This window comes from Semicossyphus pulcher, unplaced genomic scaffold, assembly GCF_022749685.1.
Source record: "Semicossyphus pulcher isolate SPU_LCO1_2020_fin unplaced genomic scaffold, fSemPul1.0.p SCAF_8, whole genome shotgun sequence".
In the NCBI taxonomy this organism is placed as follows: Eukaryota; Metazoa; Chordata; class Actinopteri; order Labriformes; family Labridae; genus Semicossyphus; species Semicossyphus pulcher.
In genome coordinates, this window is record NW_027211759.1 from 12268693 (window position 1) to 12286458 (window position 17766).

The 17766-nt window shown below is 45.7% G+C and overlaps 1 protein-coding gene across 1 annotated transcript in view; it reads right to left on the bottom strand.

Annotated features, from left to right (window-relative positions):
• The window catches only part of LOC138612804 (reelin-like), a 98347-nt gene that overhangs the window by 60060 nt on the left and 20521 nt on the right, over positions 1–17766 (bottom strand). Inside the window, exon 2 of the mRNA XM_069686255.1 lies at positions 16662–16769. Within this exon, the coding sequence (XP_069542356.1) occupies positions 16662–16769 (108 nt within the window). The remainder of the gene's footprint in view (positions 1–16661; positions 16770–17766) is intronic.

The window sequence follows — 17766 nt, forward strand, 5'->3', positions numbered from 1 at the left end:
GACATATGGACTTCTGATGTTAGGCTTGTGTGTGCTTTAAGTTGACATTTCTGATTTGATGGTTTGTCAAAGCATTTTCTTTGTTAAAGTAAAGGTGTGTGTGTGTTAACAATAGTGATGTCAGTTAAAATTGTTAAGTAGAGAATAATTGGAAAAAAAAATTTAACAGGCAAAAATTGAGAGATCGCGAGATGAGTTTCAGCAAATTTAACTCTAGTAAGGAATTGAAATGTTGCAGTACTAGGGTGTCCTAAAAGGGCAATGTGTTATAAAGTGACACTTCCCACAGACAAATCAACAAGTCTGAAACTAATGCATAAGATGAACGGCAAATTAATGTCACCAGATGCACACAAGGCCACAAGTACGTTTAACATGAGGGACTATTTAATTTTACACCTACTGTTAATTTTCCCTCAGACTTTTTTTTCCTTCTCATTGTTTCCTGCCTCACACTCATTTCTCATCCTTCCCTCCTTTGCTCTTTTTTTCCCCCTCCCTACTTCTCTACTTTCATCATTTATTTCTTCTAGACCCTCTCCTTCTTTTCTCCGTCCCTCTGAGCTGACACAACATAACGGTACTCGTATTAATGAGGTTCTGTGTCCGGCTATGATTGCAGCGATGGAATGACATCATGTCACACAATCTTTCCTTCACATCGCAGAGGGCAAGGGCAGGACATCGCCAGACTCATCAATCACTGCGCTGGCATGCAGAACAGTTTAATAATTTACAGTTACTGAATGGCGTGGCGTGCGAGAATGGCGTCTGAACTGCGCAGTACGTAACAGTATGCATTTGCACGGACAAGCGTGCATCTCTCAGACGGATAACCTGAGCAACACTGAGTCAACATGAGGTCCAGTGCACTCTGAGCAAACACATTCAGCCGGTTTAAAAATGTATGTGATGTCCCGTCTGTGTGCGACCATGTGCTCCAAGCTGCAGTGCTCTGGCTGCTTGCGTCGTCTCTTTATTATGAGCAAACACAATCCCTTCCTCTCCTCTCCTCAATCATAACTCAACTCGCTGGAAACATAATCAGCAATGATTAATAACATCGGAGCTTTAATATCCCCTGAATCAATGTGCAAATCAATATGCAGAAATCGTGCGTGCGTGTGGTCCAAACTAATTATTTAAAGAGAAATAATTCCGCCCATTTCTGACAGTAATAAATTTGACCTCACAGATTGCATCCATAAATACACACAGTGTCGACAGCACCATAAAAATGTGTCTGTGTTTGGGCAGGCCAGCTGTGTGTGTGTACGTGCATGTGTGTAGTTGTATTGTTGCCTAAAATTTCTGTTGTGTGTGTGTGTGTGTGCGGTGGTACAAACAAATCTAGTTATCATTGCTGTCAGAGTGAAAAGCTCAGAAAAACAAGCTTGTTTTTAAATCATGCATTTATTTGTTCACCCTGTGGGGTTTGCAAAGCTTCTCCTCAACATTTTCTCATCATGTAGAAAAACATGAAACTCTTTAACTGGTGTTCAAACTGAATAATCTTCAAAGCTACGTGATTTAAGAGGTCTCACACGACAACAACATATTGTGTCATTATGTGCGAGCGCAAGCAGCGTGTGGGCCTAGTGTGTCAGATTTACGAGATGTCGAGCAGAGCAGCCTTTTTACATCGCGAAGGAGCTGCTGGTGTGTAATAACAGACTGAGATGTAATCACCCGCTAATAGTACTGCTGTTCTCTAATCACCTCAGCTACAACCTCTCTGCGTAATGGCCACGATTTACTCTTCGGCAAACACATACACACTCGGGCAGGGAAACGCACATAAACACACATTACTGTCGTGGGTTATTGCAGTGTTGTTTGCCTGGGCAAAATCTCCACAGCAGCCCGTCTTTACCGCCGACACACAGAGCCACACAAATGGGTTCTGTGCTGTTCTTACATAGCACTCAGGGCAGCATGCTTTGACATAACCATGCGTCTCTCTCTCTTTGTAACACCCTCTGACACAATAGAGTGCCATTTCCACAACGAGGTCCTTGCTTGTACATGCTACAAATTTCTGCCGCAACCTAAGCAAGAGAACAGTTTTGGCACTAAAACCCCTTTCCCACCAAAATTAACGCGTCAACGCAGGTTTTTTCAGACCCGGGAAGAGCCGCTAATAAATGCTGATTATCTCTCTTCCCATTGCCAGTGGAGTATACTCCTGTCGGTCTCTTTTCTGCTGTGTCACCTGTTACGGTGGTTAGGTCTTTATTGTAAGTATAACTCATTCAGTCTGTTTATCAAACTTATCGAACGATGTTCGAGTGCTGCTCGGATGGAGACGGGCGGAATTTGTAGCTGAGATTACAAGGAGTCGCAGAAGTTACCGACGCATCGTGCCGGAAAGGGGGCGGAGATTAGCGGTTTTGTGTTCCCATCAATGCCGATTGGAGCCGAGGCGATAATTACCCGGGTCTACTGCAGAGTCATCTGACCAGAGTCTGAATGCCATTTGTAACTAAGCAAAAAAGCTGGGTGTTAGCCGGTTCTTCGGCCAGTGGAAAAAGAGCTTAATTGTCCAATTTTGTGGCAGGAGAAGAGATGAAGAAAGTCTGTTATTATTTATCACAACATTGCCATGGTGCAGTTTGAGAATCCCTGCGGATGTTCATAATACTTGGCCCTTGTAGCAGTGGAAACAGTGTCTGGAAAGCTGCAAAGCCAAACAGAAAGGGACGTGTTTGTGTTGATGTTGAGCAGCAGACTGAGCAGAGGAGATAGCAGTCGGAGAATGTAAAAGGGGCTGTGGCCAGTGCGGACAGAGAGACAGACAAAATGAATCTCATTCAACACACTCAAATATAATATTCTCTTTAAAGGGCCAGTTCGCCGATTTTCAACCTCAGTCCTATCATGCTATCATGGGGAGCTAATGCCATTATGGTAGGGAAAAAATGCAATTTCGCTCTGTACCTTTGGAGGATGCTATCTGCTTCTATCTGCCTCGGAAAACCTCCGCCAGACTACATAAAACACGTCATCTGGCAGAGGCCAGGGAGCTTGTTAAACTACACTTCCTCAATCTAGGACGGTGGCCTCAGATGTCATGTCTCGTTCAAAATCGTCAGGTTTCAAATGTAGACTGCAGACCGGTATATTCTTGTAGTATTTCGGATTCTGTACCGCTCTGAGACATTGCCTGCAGTGAAACAGTCGTATTTCACTCCAGCGTCTCTCGCTGGGCCGTTCCTTTCAGAGGGAGTAGCGCAAGGCACCCTGGGGGTTGTAGGAATGTAGAATGGGCGAAACCACGAGCTGTTTGTACAACTTTCCCACAGCTATGGCGCCAATTTAAAATAGTATTGCTTCTATCGATCACAGAGAACACCGGCTTTGGCTGACAGTGATGTTTTCCGGGGGCGAACTGTACCTTTAACAGTGCTGTAGCTCATCAGATAAAGACAAAGGTTGGCAGGGCGACATCAACTTTAATGTTAGATCAAGTGGGTTTTCATTTGCAATGATAACAAACTTTTGTAATAGAACTGTTATTGATTCACCGCATGATAGCTCTTCCATGAATAGAGTGAAATCAAAACACACATTTGAATGTTTGAAACAAAAATCGAGCGTAACGCTGTGAGAATATTAGGAAAATGAAAAAATGTTATGACTAGACCGGGCGAGAGGGAGAGAAAGAGAGGAGCTGTGGGTATGGCGAAAGAAAAGCAGGGAGCAGTTAGAGTAGGGTGAAGATGAAAAGGCAGACTGATGCACTTCAGGACACAGCAGCGCTGGGACTCGACACTGTTCACAGAATTTCTATTCCCACTTGAAAAATACACTCAGGCGTAAAAATGCAAATAACGAAACGAGTCCCTTTCATGTCCGGGTGTGGAGAGAGAGAGAGGGAGAGAAAAATCACTATTATTCAATGAGATCCAAATCCCAAATGTTCCAGTAAAGCAACAAGCTGTCGTGAACCTGGACTGGAAAAAAAGGAAAGCTCTGATATTCCATGTGAGGAGACGAGCGGAGGAATAGAGAGACGGGCAATTTCATCATTGTGAAATGAAAATACATAACAAAGGTTCCCGTGTCCTGATAGGCCGGGTCGAAACCAAATGAAAAAAGTGTTACCTAACTTCACTCAGGTGATCTCTGAGGTCCTTTTACAACATCTCTGGTACCTACAGGTGTGATGGAAGGAAACTTTGTTCCATGTGCTTGTTTTCTTTTCTGTCTTCACTCTTGATTCCCCCAGAGACTATGATTCTTATTGCAGTATTTGAAGCAGTTGAGCCTATAGTTATACATTACTCTATCCAGAAAATGAAAGAAACATTTAATATTTTGAGTTATTATTTGCTTGATGGAAAATGCGTCACTAACAGGGCGCTGCTTGGGATTTTTTTCTGCGAATGTCGCCACAGACACCCAGCCCGGCTTTCATCAGAGGGCCTTAGGCTCAATCACCATTGTTTTACCTCACTGGGCGATAGATAGTGACTTAACAGACATTTATTTACATGAAAACCTTTGAGATTATACCTTTCCACCTGTCCATGTATTAAATAGAGGTTGATCTCTGTTAGTGAACTTCTAGCGCAGTCTCTCTTTTAGGAGCGCATTCCCAAGGAATAGAGGGCTAGTCACTGACTTCCACTGTTGAAGGATAATGTGTTTGGCCAACACTGTACAAAGGGAGATGGCCTGCCGCTCTTGTTTATTAATGGCAGGGTTACAACTGATCCAAAGATAGCAAGTAGAGGATATGGGTTGAAGACTTTTGACATGTAGTTGAATATAAGAGTCCAAAAGGTGTTTAATTTTGGGCAGGACCAAAACTGGTGTGTGAGTGTTTCAGTCTCCTGTTTACACACTACTACACATATATTATTTGCTCTGATTTTGAACTCGTTATAACACAATCAGCTGCATGCACAACTCACCTAATGAGCCGACAATGACAGAAGCCATAGCTGCAGAACAAATGCCACTGGTGATGCATTCATGCTGCATGTCAGATAAGTATCAGCGGAGGCAACTTCTAATTCAATAAGCAGCCACAGGGGGATCTTGGAGGACTGTTGCAACCACACATCCACAGTCAAACAGCACACATGCAAATACATGCACGCTCAAACACATGCGGTTCTTTCACATGCAGATCGGGCACTTATGAGCTGTCGGCGGTGATTAATGGCAAGGGAAGATGACCTGCTAACTCCCACGGTATGACTGGGCAGAGCATGTTTCATAAATAAAAACCCACACACACACATATACGCGCACACGCAAATGCCTATACGTGCACTCTCCGGCATGCCGACACACAAACTTGCAGAGAAGAAGAGGAAATGGGTGTGTCAGGATTTTAAGGGTCATGTGTCGGTTGTATGACTGTCACCCTGACATCAATCAGGGTGGTAATTGTGGTGAATTTTGAAAGCGCCCCATAAAAAAGGAAGTGGGAAGCTGACCGCCTCTTATGTATTCATATTCAGTCCGCCCATGTCTGCAATAACAAAGACTTCTCCACGTTTTTCCCTTCCGTCTGGCCTCGTGTCCTTAAAATATGTAAACACTTGGATTCACATCTGTCCGCGTCCTCTTTAACATCGCTCTGTTTTGGACGCAGCCTTTTTATCTGTCTTTATATCTCACTTTGCAAAGCTAATGAGCTTTTCACAGCCAAGCTCAAAACAAGTCAAATAGATGGAGTGAGAATTCTCCCCCGATGGAGCAGATGGGCAATCGGTGGCTCAGCCTGGCAGCGACTTCACACTGTAGGACCAGCAGGAGCCGGTCTAACTGGCATTAGAACTGATAGTTAGGCTTTGTGGCAGAGTTGCGAGGATTTCGAGAGGCACCGCTGAAATTGATTTGCACATTTACCCGAGCATTCAGAGTTTATACACACCATTTGACATCTGGTCAGCACCAAATAGCTACTGGATTCCGCTCTCATTCCACAACTGTCCTTCGGCAATGGCTGGCTTGGGGAGGATTATAAAACTATTAGTTTAAGTGATCTGTCTGGGTTTGATTTGACTGCTTTCATTCCTGATGAATTATAGCAACGATGAGTTCAAGGCAGTTAAACAAGTTAGTTTTTCTGAGCTGAGTGGAATCATGTTGCTTCCTTTCTTGCATACATACATCTAGAAAACATTTCCTTCACTGCAGCACTTGTAATTAATTAACCTTTAAAGCTAGAGCACACACATACCGTACTTCTCAATGCATACGCACACTTTCATGACCCTTTCCTCATACACATACAAACGCAACCACAGGCAGAATATTAAAATGCATTGCATGTGTGTGCTCAGCAGTTTGCTCCGAGCGTTAATGAAAGCCCTATGAAGTAGCGTAATGTGCTGTAAGGAGATTAGGTTATTTGATTTCTGTCTAAAGAATTTTTATTTGTCACCACTCGCTGCGTACTCTTTTATTAAATACAGGAAAGTGGGTCTCATTTAAAAAGCACAGATTAATGTTCATGATGCTCATCTTTTGTCCTCCAGGCCTGTAATGTGTGTGTGTGTGTGCGTAAACCCTGATAGATAACAGCCTCATAAGCAGCGATCATTCTCCTGCTTGCTCACACTTATGAAATTTCAATGTATACCGCCTCAGATAATTTGGAGAGCAGGGCTATTAAAGCGTCATATTTCATGTGGTAATTCTTAGAAGCTGTCATAAACCTATTGAAGCATTAACATGTGTTATTAAAAGCCTGTGAATGTATGGGAATCTGTCAGAAGCCAGAATAATGCCTCTGTCAACATGTTTCAAGAGAAGGCCACACAATAGCGACATAAATGATACATCACAACAGTACTGACAGCCTGAGTGGGGACCCCATACGCTTTGTGCTGCTGAATGATCCATCGCTATGTGTGTGTGTGTGTGTGTGTGTGCGCGCCTGTTGTGCTGCATTCACCCCTTCTTCCCAACACCATCCTCAGCTGGTTCAGCCGGACCGCCGCGGGGTCGGCGAATGACAACCCCGACTCTGATCTGCCATTGGCTGAAACTGGCATCCATCTCAGCATCTGCCAATCACACTACCATGGAGACGGGTTGGCAGCGTTGTGGTGATGGCAGGGGTCCGGCACAGCGTTGCCAGGAGGAAGCTGTGTGTTAATATGGGTGGTGAAAGATGCCAGTGGTCAGGGGGAAAAAAGAGGGTAAGAGACTCGGTGGGAAAATGTGAGGGGGAGACGTTTGCCACATGAATGAAAGAGAGTTTAACTGGCAGTAAAGGACACCTGGAGGTCTGCAGAGCGCTACATGTGTGTAGGTGGGGAATGCACAAGAGTGTATATGTTTACATTATTATGTTTTTCCATGTGTGCACTGTGCATTTAATTAAACGTTTAATGAAAGACGCCACTTGTGTATAGAGAGAAATAATGTTTTCATGCCTTGGCTCTGAGAGCCAAACCAATTTTTGCCCATATGCATACATTCACAGAACAATTGCTCTTTCATTTAGGCTTCCATTGTATCTCACAGCATCCATCATCCATAAAGTCCTGAAGGCAAGGCCACACACACCCACACACCCACACACAAACATACAAAGCAAAGGCCTATTGTAGGAGCTGCCAGAACGGCTCTAACCAGCTGAAAGAGAGAGAGTACTGTACACATCCGACCAATATACGTGCACAATTATTTAATGCAAATACACCGTTAATAATTTTCTATTCTTCTGTATTATGTCACATTCATGTTGCATTTATCATAACTAATAACATAAAGAAAATGCACATAAAGCTCGCTGCTTGAGGCTGAGCACCGCTTCCTATCAGTGATCAAGAGCTACAAGCCGTACAAGCATGAATGATAAATGGAATACAGGAGAACTACCGGAGCGTAATATACCCCCCTGAACTAATGTGTCATAATTGAAATGAATGTTGTTCTGAATCAAACAAGTGCTGTGTGTTTTTGGAGCCCCACCCTGTATGATAGATGAGACTGCTACGTCTCTGCACAGCAATGCAATCCATCTCTGAGGCTCACTCACACACACACACACACATATAGTATTACTGAACACGTTTTCATGCATATGCGTGCAACCCGGCCTTTTATATTAGTAAACAGCTGAATAAATTACAGTTACAAAGTGAGTTAGAAATTGAACTTTTTTTATTGCTTAGGTCATCATTATATAACTAAAGGTAATATTTCACTCACTTCAGGAGACATAATCAGCCAGATGATCCGATAAGCCAAAGTTTAGCAACAGTCTTTAAATCATGTTTCTAGTATTAAGGCTCAGGGATGCAAACAGGTAAGGGGTAAAAAAAGGTGAGAACACTGGTGGATAGAGAACACCTGCTACAACTAGGGGGGTCCGGGGGCATCCTCCTCTACTCTTCTGTAACTACAGGTAGAGCTGAACCTCATGAATTTATAACGTAAAGCTTTTATGTGTTCCTGGATAACACCGTACATGTATGTCCACTTCTAGAGCGCCTATCAGAGTAAACACTGAATGAATGGCCGCAGTATAGACAGTGTTTGTTACCATTGTTGTGTAGTTAGGTCTTGTTTATCAATTTTCTCCAGTTATCGGTGTGTTTTCTTGCCAGATTCACCCGCAGCGAGAGGAGAAAACAAAACAGACGGCGAAACGATCATTGCAGATCGTGAGCCGGTCGCGGCGCTCACTCTGCGAACAGACCAACTGGTTAACATGGGCGCTGAAAGGGAGCGGGCAGTGCTTCAGGGCGCTTTGCGGCACGTCCGCCTTCTGTGTGTCCCCGGCGTCAGGCACGAGATGCCCTTCAAGGCAGTTCTCGGGGTTTACATTAGTAGAAGGTGCCAAACCACATAGTTAGAAGTCTGTGGATGACCTCAAATGGTACTGGCAATTCTGTGCTCCGAACCAATACTGCATCTAACCCGATCAACCCGGCCCGACCGATTTCTCCTCGGATCTACACGAATCTCATAGATGACATATTTTAATCTCAAAATGCCAAATTTTGCTGAAGAGGAGGGGAGTTTGCATCCCAAATGTAAAACTAACTACAATAAGTGAGAAATCAGGAGTTAATTTATTGACCATATTGGTAATATTGATAGAAGAAAGGCCCTCTGTATGTGTATAAAGGATCAAGCTGACAGGGACTCTTAAAGTCACAGGCACAAGATGTGTGTGTGTGTGTGTGTGTGTGTGTGCGTGTGTGCGTGTTACATAAACCATCAGGGTGAAATGTTGCTGAGAGGCCTAACTGCAGAGACATAGCCGAGCCCGCTAAGTGTGAGTGGTGTGAGGCCTGTGGAGCAGCACCCAGTGGAGGGCAGCCAGCCTGGTGCCCCAGGAGAAGCTTACCACACTGGGTGGCAAAGTCACTAAACTCCCCTTCCCCCACCCCTCTAGTCCTAAAGCACCCATTTCTTCTCCCGTCCTTCCATCCATCCATCCATCCATCCATCCATCCATAGGTCCATCCATCAGCGAAGCCCATGAGCGGCTGCCTTCTGTGGGTGTGTGTCATTGCAGCTTGGCATGCACACACCACAGCTTTAACGGCAGGCGCCAGGGCTAATTTGATTTTTAATTCAACACGACTCCTCGGCTAATAGTTTGAGCTGGGGATTAATTAATCTGATTTGACTTGTGCTAATTTCTTGCCCTCACGTCGCCGCTCCCCACCCATCAGTGCAGCAAACAAACAAACTGGTGAGGCTGTGGTCTCGGGGGCTCTGTCCTGACACACATGTTGGGCATGAGAGATTGAGTCCTGAGGCGACAGGTGAGGAGCTACTGGAAAGCCCAGAGACATCAAGGCATGGTGTTGCCTGTACTGTATTTGCATGTGTGTGTATACCCAGCATGTGTGTGTGTGTACCTTCATGCGTTTATGGAGGAGGCTGGAGCCGAGCCTGGTCTGACAGAGTAGTGCTGGGAGGCAGTGAACTAATCACGACAACAGCCTGGCTCTTGTAAGGAGGGCGAAACACAGAGAAGGTCACCAACTATTTTTCGCTGCCAAAATATGGGTCAGATCGGATCTGGGTGAGTTGCTCACTGATAACTTGTATGTAATGTAGGGGGAGAAAAAAAAAGGGGGGCCAGGCGGTGGAGCATTCCTTCTCTGAGGCTTTTAGAAGGTGGAGAGCCAGATCCAGTCAGGGCCCTACAGGGAGGAACCAGTAGAACCACTAAGCTTCATCGTCTCACACAGTCAGGGAGAGCACTTCCACTTCTTCTAATACTCTCTGCAAGGGAACTTTAAAAATGAATAGACCTCAGAGTGCAGCCTGGATAGCGTGCACTTTGTAGAAAAGACTTTGTGAAATCACTCTCCCTCAGTTTGCACACCAAACCCACAGATGCCCACACACTCGCAAGGTGCATGTGGAGGTATAGAGCATAAGGAGTTTTGTATCACAACAACAAAAGGCACATTTCAAAGTCAGCTTGCCTCTTTGCTGAAATGATGCAAACCCACTAGTGTTCACAGAAATGTGTCAAACTGAGCAGTCTTTGAGTCAAAGCTCTCTCCATCTATATTTTTCTCTCATTCTCTCTGGCTTGTAACCAACCTCTCTGCATGGCAGAAAATAACATTGCTCTGCTCAAGAGAGACCACACATGGGAGAAACAGCCTACGCCTGCTGCTCTTTCCTGCAGGATAAAAAATGAAAATAATAAAAAAAAAAAAACTGGCCAACATCTCACACACCACTTTGAAATCTCTATCACAGTCAGTCCAGCTCCTGCTTTCTCCTATTTCTGCTCTCTCGGTCACCCTGGACCTTTTTTTTTTCCCAATAATGAAAGGAAACAGCAGTGAAACGCTCAGCATGTGCATACAAAACATGTGCGCTCAAAAAAGCAAATACAGACACACATAAACATGCACACCTTGACGCACAGACACAAATAGATGCACATACAGAACACCACATACACCGTGAAATGTAAGCACACCTAGTGAAGCAGTGGGAGTTCAAAGAAGGGACTATGTTTTCCAAGAGAACTCGTGTACACTAAGTGAACTGGTGAATTCCCAGCAGCGGCGCTCCAGCAGGTCTGTACTGTAGCTTCACACCTTAGAGGCCAGACCTATGCTGAGACCTATGTTTTGTGGCCAACACTAATGCACAAGTCCAGAGTCTGCTGTGTGCCTACCTTAAATTAATAATGGATTATGTTGTATTCTGTTTGAATTCTTTGGAGGTGGGGTTGCTTTTAGCTTCAAAGAACCCTTTGAGCATAGAAAGAAAGCTGCATGACTTGAGATGCATAATCACCCAAGCGTTCCTCTGGACTCAGAGAGGACCCAAATGTTTAGCCACCTGTTAGCAGCTTCTCGGCATTGTGAGATTGGTGGGGGAGGACGTGCCGGGCAACGGGAGGGACTGAACAGAGGCTCAGTCTGGGCGCGAGGGGTGTGGAAAAGTCCCGTGCCAGCAAAGCGAGGGAGATTTACAGCGAGCCGACCCAGCCGATGTCGAGTCTGATCTAACACCGAGCCGCACAGAACACAAATCACCTCCCATACATAACCCTGCCCCTGACAACTCATTTCATCTTCTGCACTAATGAATTCATCATCAGGAGGGATCTGCCGCTGGGTGCCTCAGCCCTGAGCAGAAAGAGAGTAATGGCTTAGATAAGTCATCATCAACATCATCACCACCACCGCCCGCACCACCTTGCCTCTGTTCGCATCAGGAGCAACAGTTTGCACTGTGTGGTGTCCTTAGCAGAGTTGCAGTGGGAGAACTTTGTCTGTGTTCAAGGTTGTTTTAAGGATGGATGCCAGAGTGTCACAGATGCACATCCCGAGTGTGAGAATCAGCATGAGTTTGCGAATGTCAATGGAATTTGAATGTGTTGTGGTATGAGTGGATAAATCACTAAGTGTGAGAGCTCTTACGGTAGCAAGCAAGTGTGTGTGTGTGTATGTGTGTGCGTGCATGAGGGAGTCTAAGCGGCGCAGTCAGGGAGCTGTCAGCAGAGAGCCAGGGAGCAGGCTGATCACAGGGCTGCAGTACGTTTGAAGTCTCCTAGGGACTGACAGCTTCTCTCCCCATGGGAACCCCTTCCCTCGCCCCTTCTCTCCTCCCTGCCTCACCCTTTCTCTATATCATTCCTCTTTATCCTCCATCTTTTCCCTATACGCGGCATCTCCTTCTCAGTGTTTCTCCTCATCCCCTTGATGGAGAGGGTATGCGGAAGCACACTCGCGCTCTCCTGGGACTGTTAGTACTTCCAAAACAAGGCTTTGTTCAGCAGCAAACACACCTGGGAGTGTGTCTCTGTAAATACTGACATGATGAGCTGCCATCTCTCATTGTGTGACATTCTGGCTGACATTCAATCTGGTTCGGTGGCAAGAGGGCACAGACAGCTGACCTTCAAGCCTTGAGATGGATGAGCGTACGGGTACCAGGACTTGAATGCATAATTGTGCATAATAAGAAGAGCGATCATTCGGGATTGTGTGTTTCTATATGTGTTTCAATCTCTGCCTTAAGTATGTGTATGGCATGATTACGCTTTCTGCTGGCCCGTCTCTCTGGCCCCTCCTCCGCAGGTCAAGGTGCAGCAGGATTTCATCTCTGATCAGGGTGTGTGTTAGCATGGGCCCATCCGTCATGGGGACAGAGTGTCGGCCTGATGTCCCTGTCACTAAGCTGTCCATTTTGTCAGACAGCCAGATCTATCATATTGCGATGGGGACTGATCCTTGCAAGCAGAAGCCAACCGCCCCTCAAATTCATACAAATATGCAAATTAACGACAAAATAAACATCACCCTGCAAACGAGCCATCCATCAATGACCAGTTTTTCAGCGGCTCAGCATTGGCACGGCAACACCAATCAGCCACTCCGTCAGAGGGAGTGATGGAACGCCATCCTCTCATCTCCTTCCCCCCTCTTTATATCATCCACGTACTGTCTTACTTTCATCGCTTCCTTTTGCCGTTTTTCATGCACACCTTCTCCAATTTCCTTCTCTCGCTCATTCCCTTAATCCCAAACACGTGTTGGCGATCCGTTTCCCTCTCTCGTCTGTTCCAAAGCTTTCCTTTTGTTCGTCGTTATTATAAATTATCTGGAGTCACTTAGAATGAATACTTGTTCTGTTTTTGTGTTTGAATGGATAATGACGTGAGGGGAAACATTTGCCATTAGGGAAGCGATGCAAATCGCACCACATGTGACATTTTCTTTCCATGCAGACTCTGCTGTGTGGGGTCCAATACATCACATCATTATTGCTGTGCGACACACGACAGCGATCTGTTCTTATGTAAACCCTAACAATATACACGTGTCGTCGTTTCATCATGCATTTTTGTGTAGATGCGAGTTAGAAAGCTGTGTGAGTTCTTTTCGACAAGCCAAGAAACTGGAATGGAAAGAAGGAGATCTTAATGGAATAAAAGTGAAAGGAGGGAAAAAACACGGAGCAGTTGGAATTCTCCAGCAGCTGAGTCAGTCCAGTCTCATGTTGCCTTTCTGGCAGTGTGTACAGACATCCCCTCTGTATACGTTGCGCACACATACACAAATGTTGTCTCTAATGAGCAATTTTCAAGCTATACTATGCAATGAAATGAAAATGATTCACTTGACACGCTCTGCCTCTTCCATTAAGTGTATATTGTAACATGAGTCCCAAACTGACACGTTGAGTCCGCGCTGCCAGGCCTCGCACCTTGAAACGTAGTTATTGCTGCTGCTACTGCGCCGCAGCCAGACTACTTTATCGGGTCTCTTGTGGGCACATTTGTAAAAACCACACCGTTCTGCCTCTCTCAACATCGTTTTAAGCTCCAGTTCTGGTCTGCTCCTGCACCAGCCGTTGCAAAGCAATTGCAGCATCATAAAGGTTTGTGGTTAGCCACCCTGCGGCTAGCGAGGGATCTCCTGCCTTTGAGCAGGGGAGGAAGGAGCCACGGGCAATCAGCCGCAGCTCAGCCCAGAAGAAACAAACGTCCGACTGCCCTGCTTGCCACTCCAACTGCTCCATCGCACTTTGGCTAATTCGACAATGAGTGGGTGTTAAGTTGTGACGACGTAGTAAAAAGTCTGTCCTTCTAAGCTTCCCGCTTTGATTATATATGTAGAGTAAAGTGCATTGTTATTCAGAGGGAGTGGAGGCCAATAAAACACTCACTTCTCTGTCTCCCCTTCCAGGCGTCTGCGTGAGTATACGTGTGCGGGTGTCTACATCAGTGCATGCGACACACCAATGAAAGGGCGCAATAAAGACAGAGAAAAAAAGAGGATCTGTGATAGAGCATGTGTATTTGCATGCATTTTGGACATGCACATGTACATGCGCTGGTTTTATGAGGTTTCCGTAAAAAGCGGTGAAGGGTGACAGAAGGCCGAGGGGAATTCTCTCTTTGGAGGCCGGCGTGCAGTCGCCCTGTCTGCTCGCTACAACAACTCTGACCACAAGACATCCCCACACAGAGTGTACAAACACTAACCGCTCTGTCTCCACGGCTCCCTGACGGTTTATTCCATCTGCATGTTCCTCTATATGCTCACTGTATGTCCACCTTTGTCTCTCTATTACTCACCCTCTTTCTCTCCCTCTATTTCAGCTAAAAAAGATCCGCTAACTGAAAAAATCCTCCTCTTTATTGCTTAGCTATATCATGTGATGTCAAATTTTAAAACATTCAACAATCTCTATTCACTGCCTATCTTTTCCCGGTGTGTGCCATCCTGTGGAGGCCGTGCAGCGAGGTTTCATTACTGCCGTGCTGGGGTTCAACTCGGTTCCCGCACCGATGCATCTGTCAGCCACATGTTCCCCCAGCCAGCCGCCGCCGCTCTACAACATCTGTACACAGCAAGAGTGTGTGTAAGTTCTTTTGGGTGAGAGTAGGCGGTAAGTGTGTGTATGCATGTTGCTGTCCATGTGTGTCTGTGTCCCCTACATGCCTTCATTTAGGGGGATTAGTGCCGCACCCCACATCTTAGAAGCGCTACGCTAAACACCAGGATCACTAAACTCCCTTGTGGAGCTCTGTGACCCCGTTGTCCTCACAGATCCTTTCATATTTATCACAACAACGATGCACATCAGTCAGTACCTCATTCCATACTGTTCCACGGCATTATCTTCAAAGCTTTGTGTTCAAACAGTCGCTCTCTTATGCACAGCGATGTCACAGGGTTTGCATGAGCTCACTGATGAAGCTCGCGCTCTGTGGGAGCATCCATCTTCAGCCCTCCCATCTCCACACATCTAGATTGTGGTCTATACACCAGCCAGACTGTCGCATCACAGGGTATAGGGGGGTGACTCATAGAAACCCATCTTCATCTTTAAGTTATAGCTGTGGTCCCACAGTGGTCACTGAGAAGAAGACTATGGTGGCAGCAATAAGTCCCCCTTCTGTTACGCCTGTGTAACATCCCTGATTCTGGTTAGCTTCATGGAGTCCCGAGGCTGACACTGGGAGAGGATGCAGGAGAAACAGAGCAGGCAGACACAGTACACAGAGCTCTTCAGCTGAGGACACACTGATTGACCGACTGTGAAAACTGGACAGCATAACTGCGCAGAAGATTACTCATTCTGTAAGGACGGCTTTGCAGACTTATTTAAACACACACCATGTAGAGACTCGCAGTCCCACAAGCTGCTGCCTATCAGTCTGTGCAGCCCGTCTCTTAAAACTTCTCAAATTAATGAGAGTGAAGCAAAGGTGACGCAATCCTTGCTTGGATGCCTCCCCGGCAAACATGGCTGCCAAGAGTGAAAAGCTGTCCTGGGCAGGGTGAAGTCAGCGTCTGAAGAACAGTGGATTTAGTCAGAATAAGTGAGCCCGCTGGGCGGCAGTTCTGGGCCAGCAGCCCTGTTCTCCAAGGAGTTCTTTATGGCCGGTCCATCACCCCGAGAGAGTCCGCCTCTACACACAGGGGCTCCATCCACACGCACACTTCATCTGTGTCTACAAATCCTCATTGTGAGTTAGGAAGTGAGTCAGACTATATTTGATTCATGTTCTTCTTTACCGCGTTAGATGGTCCTTAAAATGTCTTAATTTAACTTTTTATTGTACAGTATATGGAATAAAGGTGAGGCACCTGTCAGTTCAGACAGGAGTACATCTTCATCCTGAGACAATGATAAGTAAATGCTAATAAGGTAAACTGTGATTTGACAACTAGAATTAAGAGCAGAGGAAGCCAAGTGCGATTCATCTGGCCCAATGCAACTTTTCAGCTATTCAGAATTTGACAAGCTCTCCTGATGATCATTAAAAGTTCCTCTTTGTTATTTGAGGTTTGGTTTTGTCTCTCAGAGGCCTTGTATATTTTTCTGCCTTGTTCTCCAATTTCCTTTTCTCATGTAATATTCAGTTTTCTGTTTTTCTCCTTTCTCCGGCATCAATGAGAGCGCATCTGGCCGAACCCATGGTCACATCATCCCCACTCCTCATCCATCACGGCTTGTCACAACAGGACCGGGGGAAGTGGTCTTATGCTCATTCTGGGAACGGATGTGGATCGCGGAGCTAGGTCATGCTCACTGCGATACTCCATAGTTACAGCGCTAAGTTATTAGAGTAACCGAGAGTTTGTTTTCACTAAAAGGCGAAGCTAAGTTGAGCATTTCATGTGGGGCTTGTCTTGGCACGAGGAGCCTGGGCGAGGAAGTCCCTGAGATATCTTGTGAAGACTTACCAAAGCCAAAGGCAGCTGGAGCGGGGATAGGAGCCGACTGGACTGGTGTGGAGGTGTAGAGGCCCGTCACCAGCAGACCATCAAAGGAGACACTGGTGGAGATGGTTACTGGAGAGACAGAAACAAGGAAAGATGTTGAACATTGGTGTTTTTGACTGTTTATTGGATCACACACAAGGATTAAAAGTTAAAGATACAATCTCGAAGAATTTCATTTAAATAAATGTCTGTTAAGTCACTATCTATCGCTGAATGAGGAAACACAATGGTGATTGAGCCTATGGCCCACTGATGAAAGCCTTTGCATTTGCAGTATATAGTATTATTATGGACTGGGTGTCTGTGACGACTTGGTTTTCCATCACCCAGCAGCGGCTGTTTTCCGGCATCTGCAAGTGTTGTGAGTAAACAGTAATCTACTATGGCTGAACAAACAAAGAAAAGATCGATGACTACAGATTCAACTTCAAACATAAGTGAAAATACGACGCTCAGATGAAGGCAGACTAAAAAGGAAAGTGACCATCAGCGAGGAAAATCAAGAGTTATAGCCGGAGCCAACCGTGGACTTCCCGCAATTACCGCAATTACCGCCAAAGAGAACGCAACTGAAACCTCCGAGATTAGACCTTTAAATTCTATTAACCGTGAATAATGTGTCAGAGATCACAAGTTCTAAGTTATGTTCACACTTCGTTAGCAAGCTGCACAGATAATTAGTCAGTGTGATGTACATGTGTGTGGACACGCAGGTTCAGGAAGCATATACACTCTACAGCTCCGTAACATCCTGCTGCTAATGAGCACAGAGCTCAGGTGTTAACAAGAGAAATGTAAAGTGACCATTATCCAGGAGGCCTATGAGACCAAACACCCTGCAGGGGGAGAGAGCACAGATGTGCAAGCAGGTGTTAAAGCAAAAGCAACAGCACATTAACACACACACACACGTGCACAGTGGCCTGCTAACTGTGCGCTCCAGTCACTACCCATCACAGGTCTCCACAAGCAGCAACAGAGCAGCAAACTGCCAGAGGTCTGTTATCTAGCCGTGCAGATCTTCAGCTTAGTGTATCCGGCGGCAAGTTAACTATTGATCCGCCCT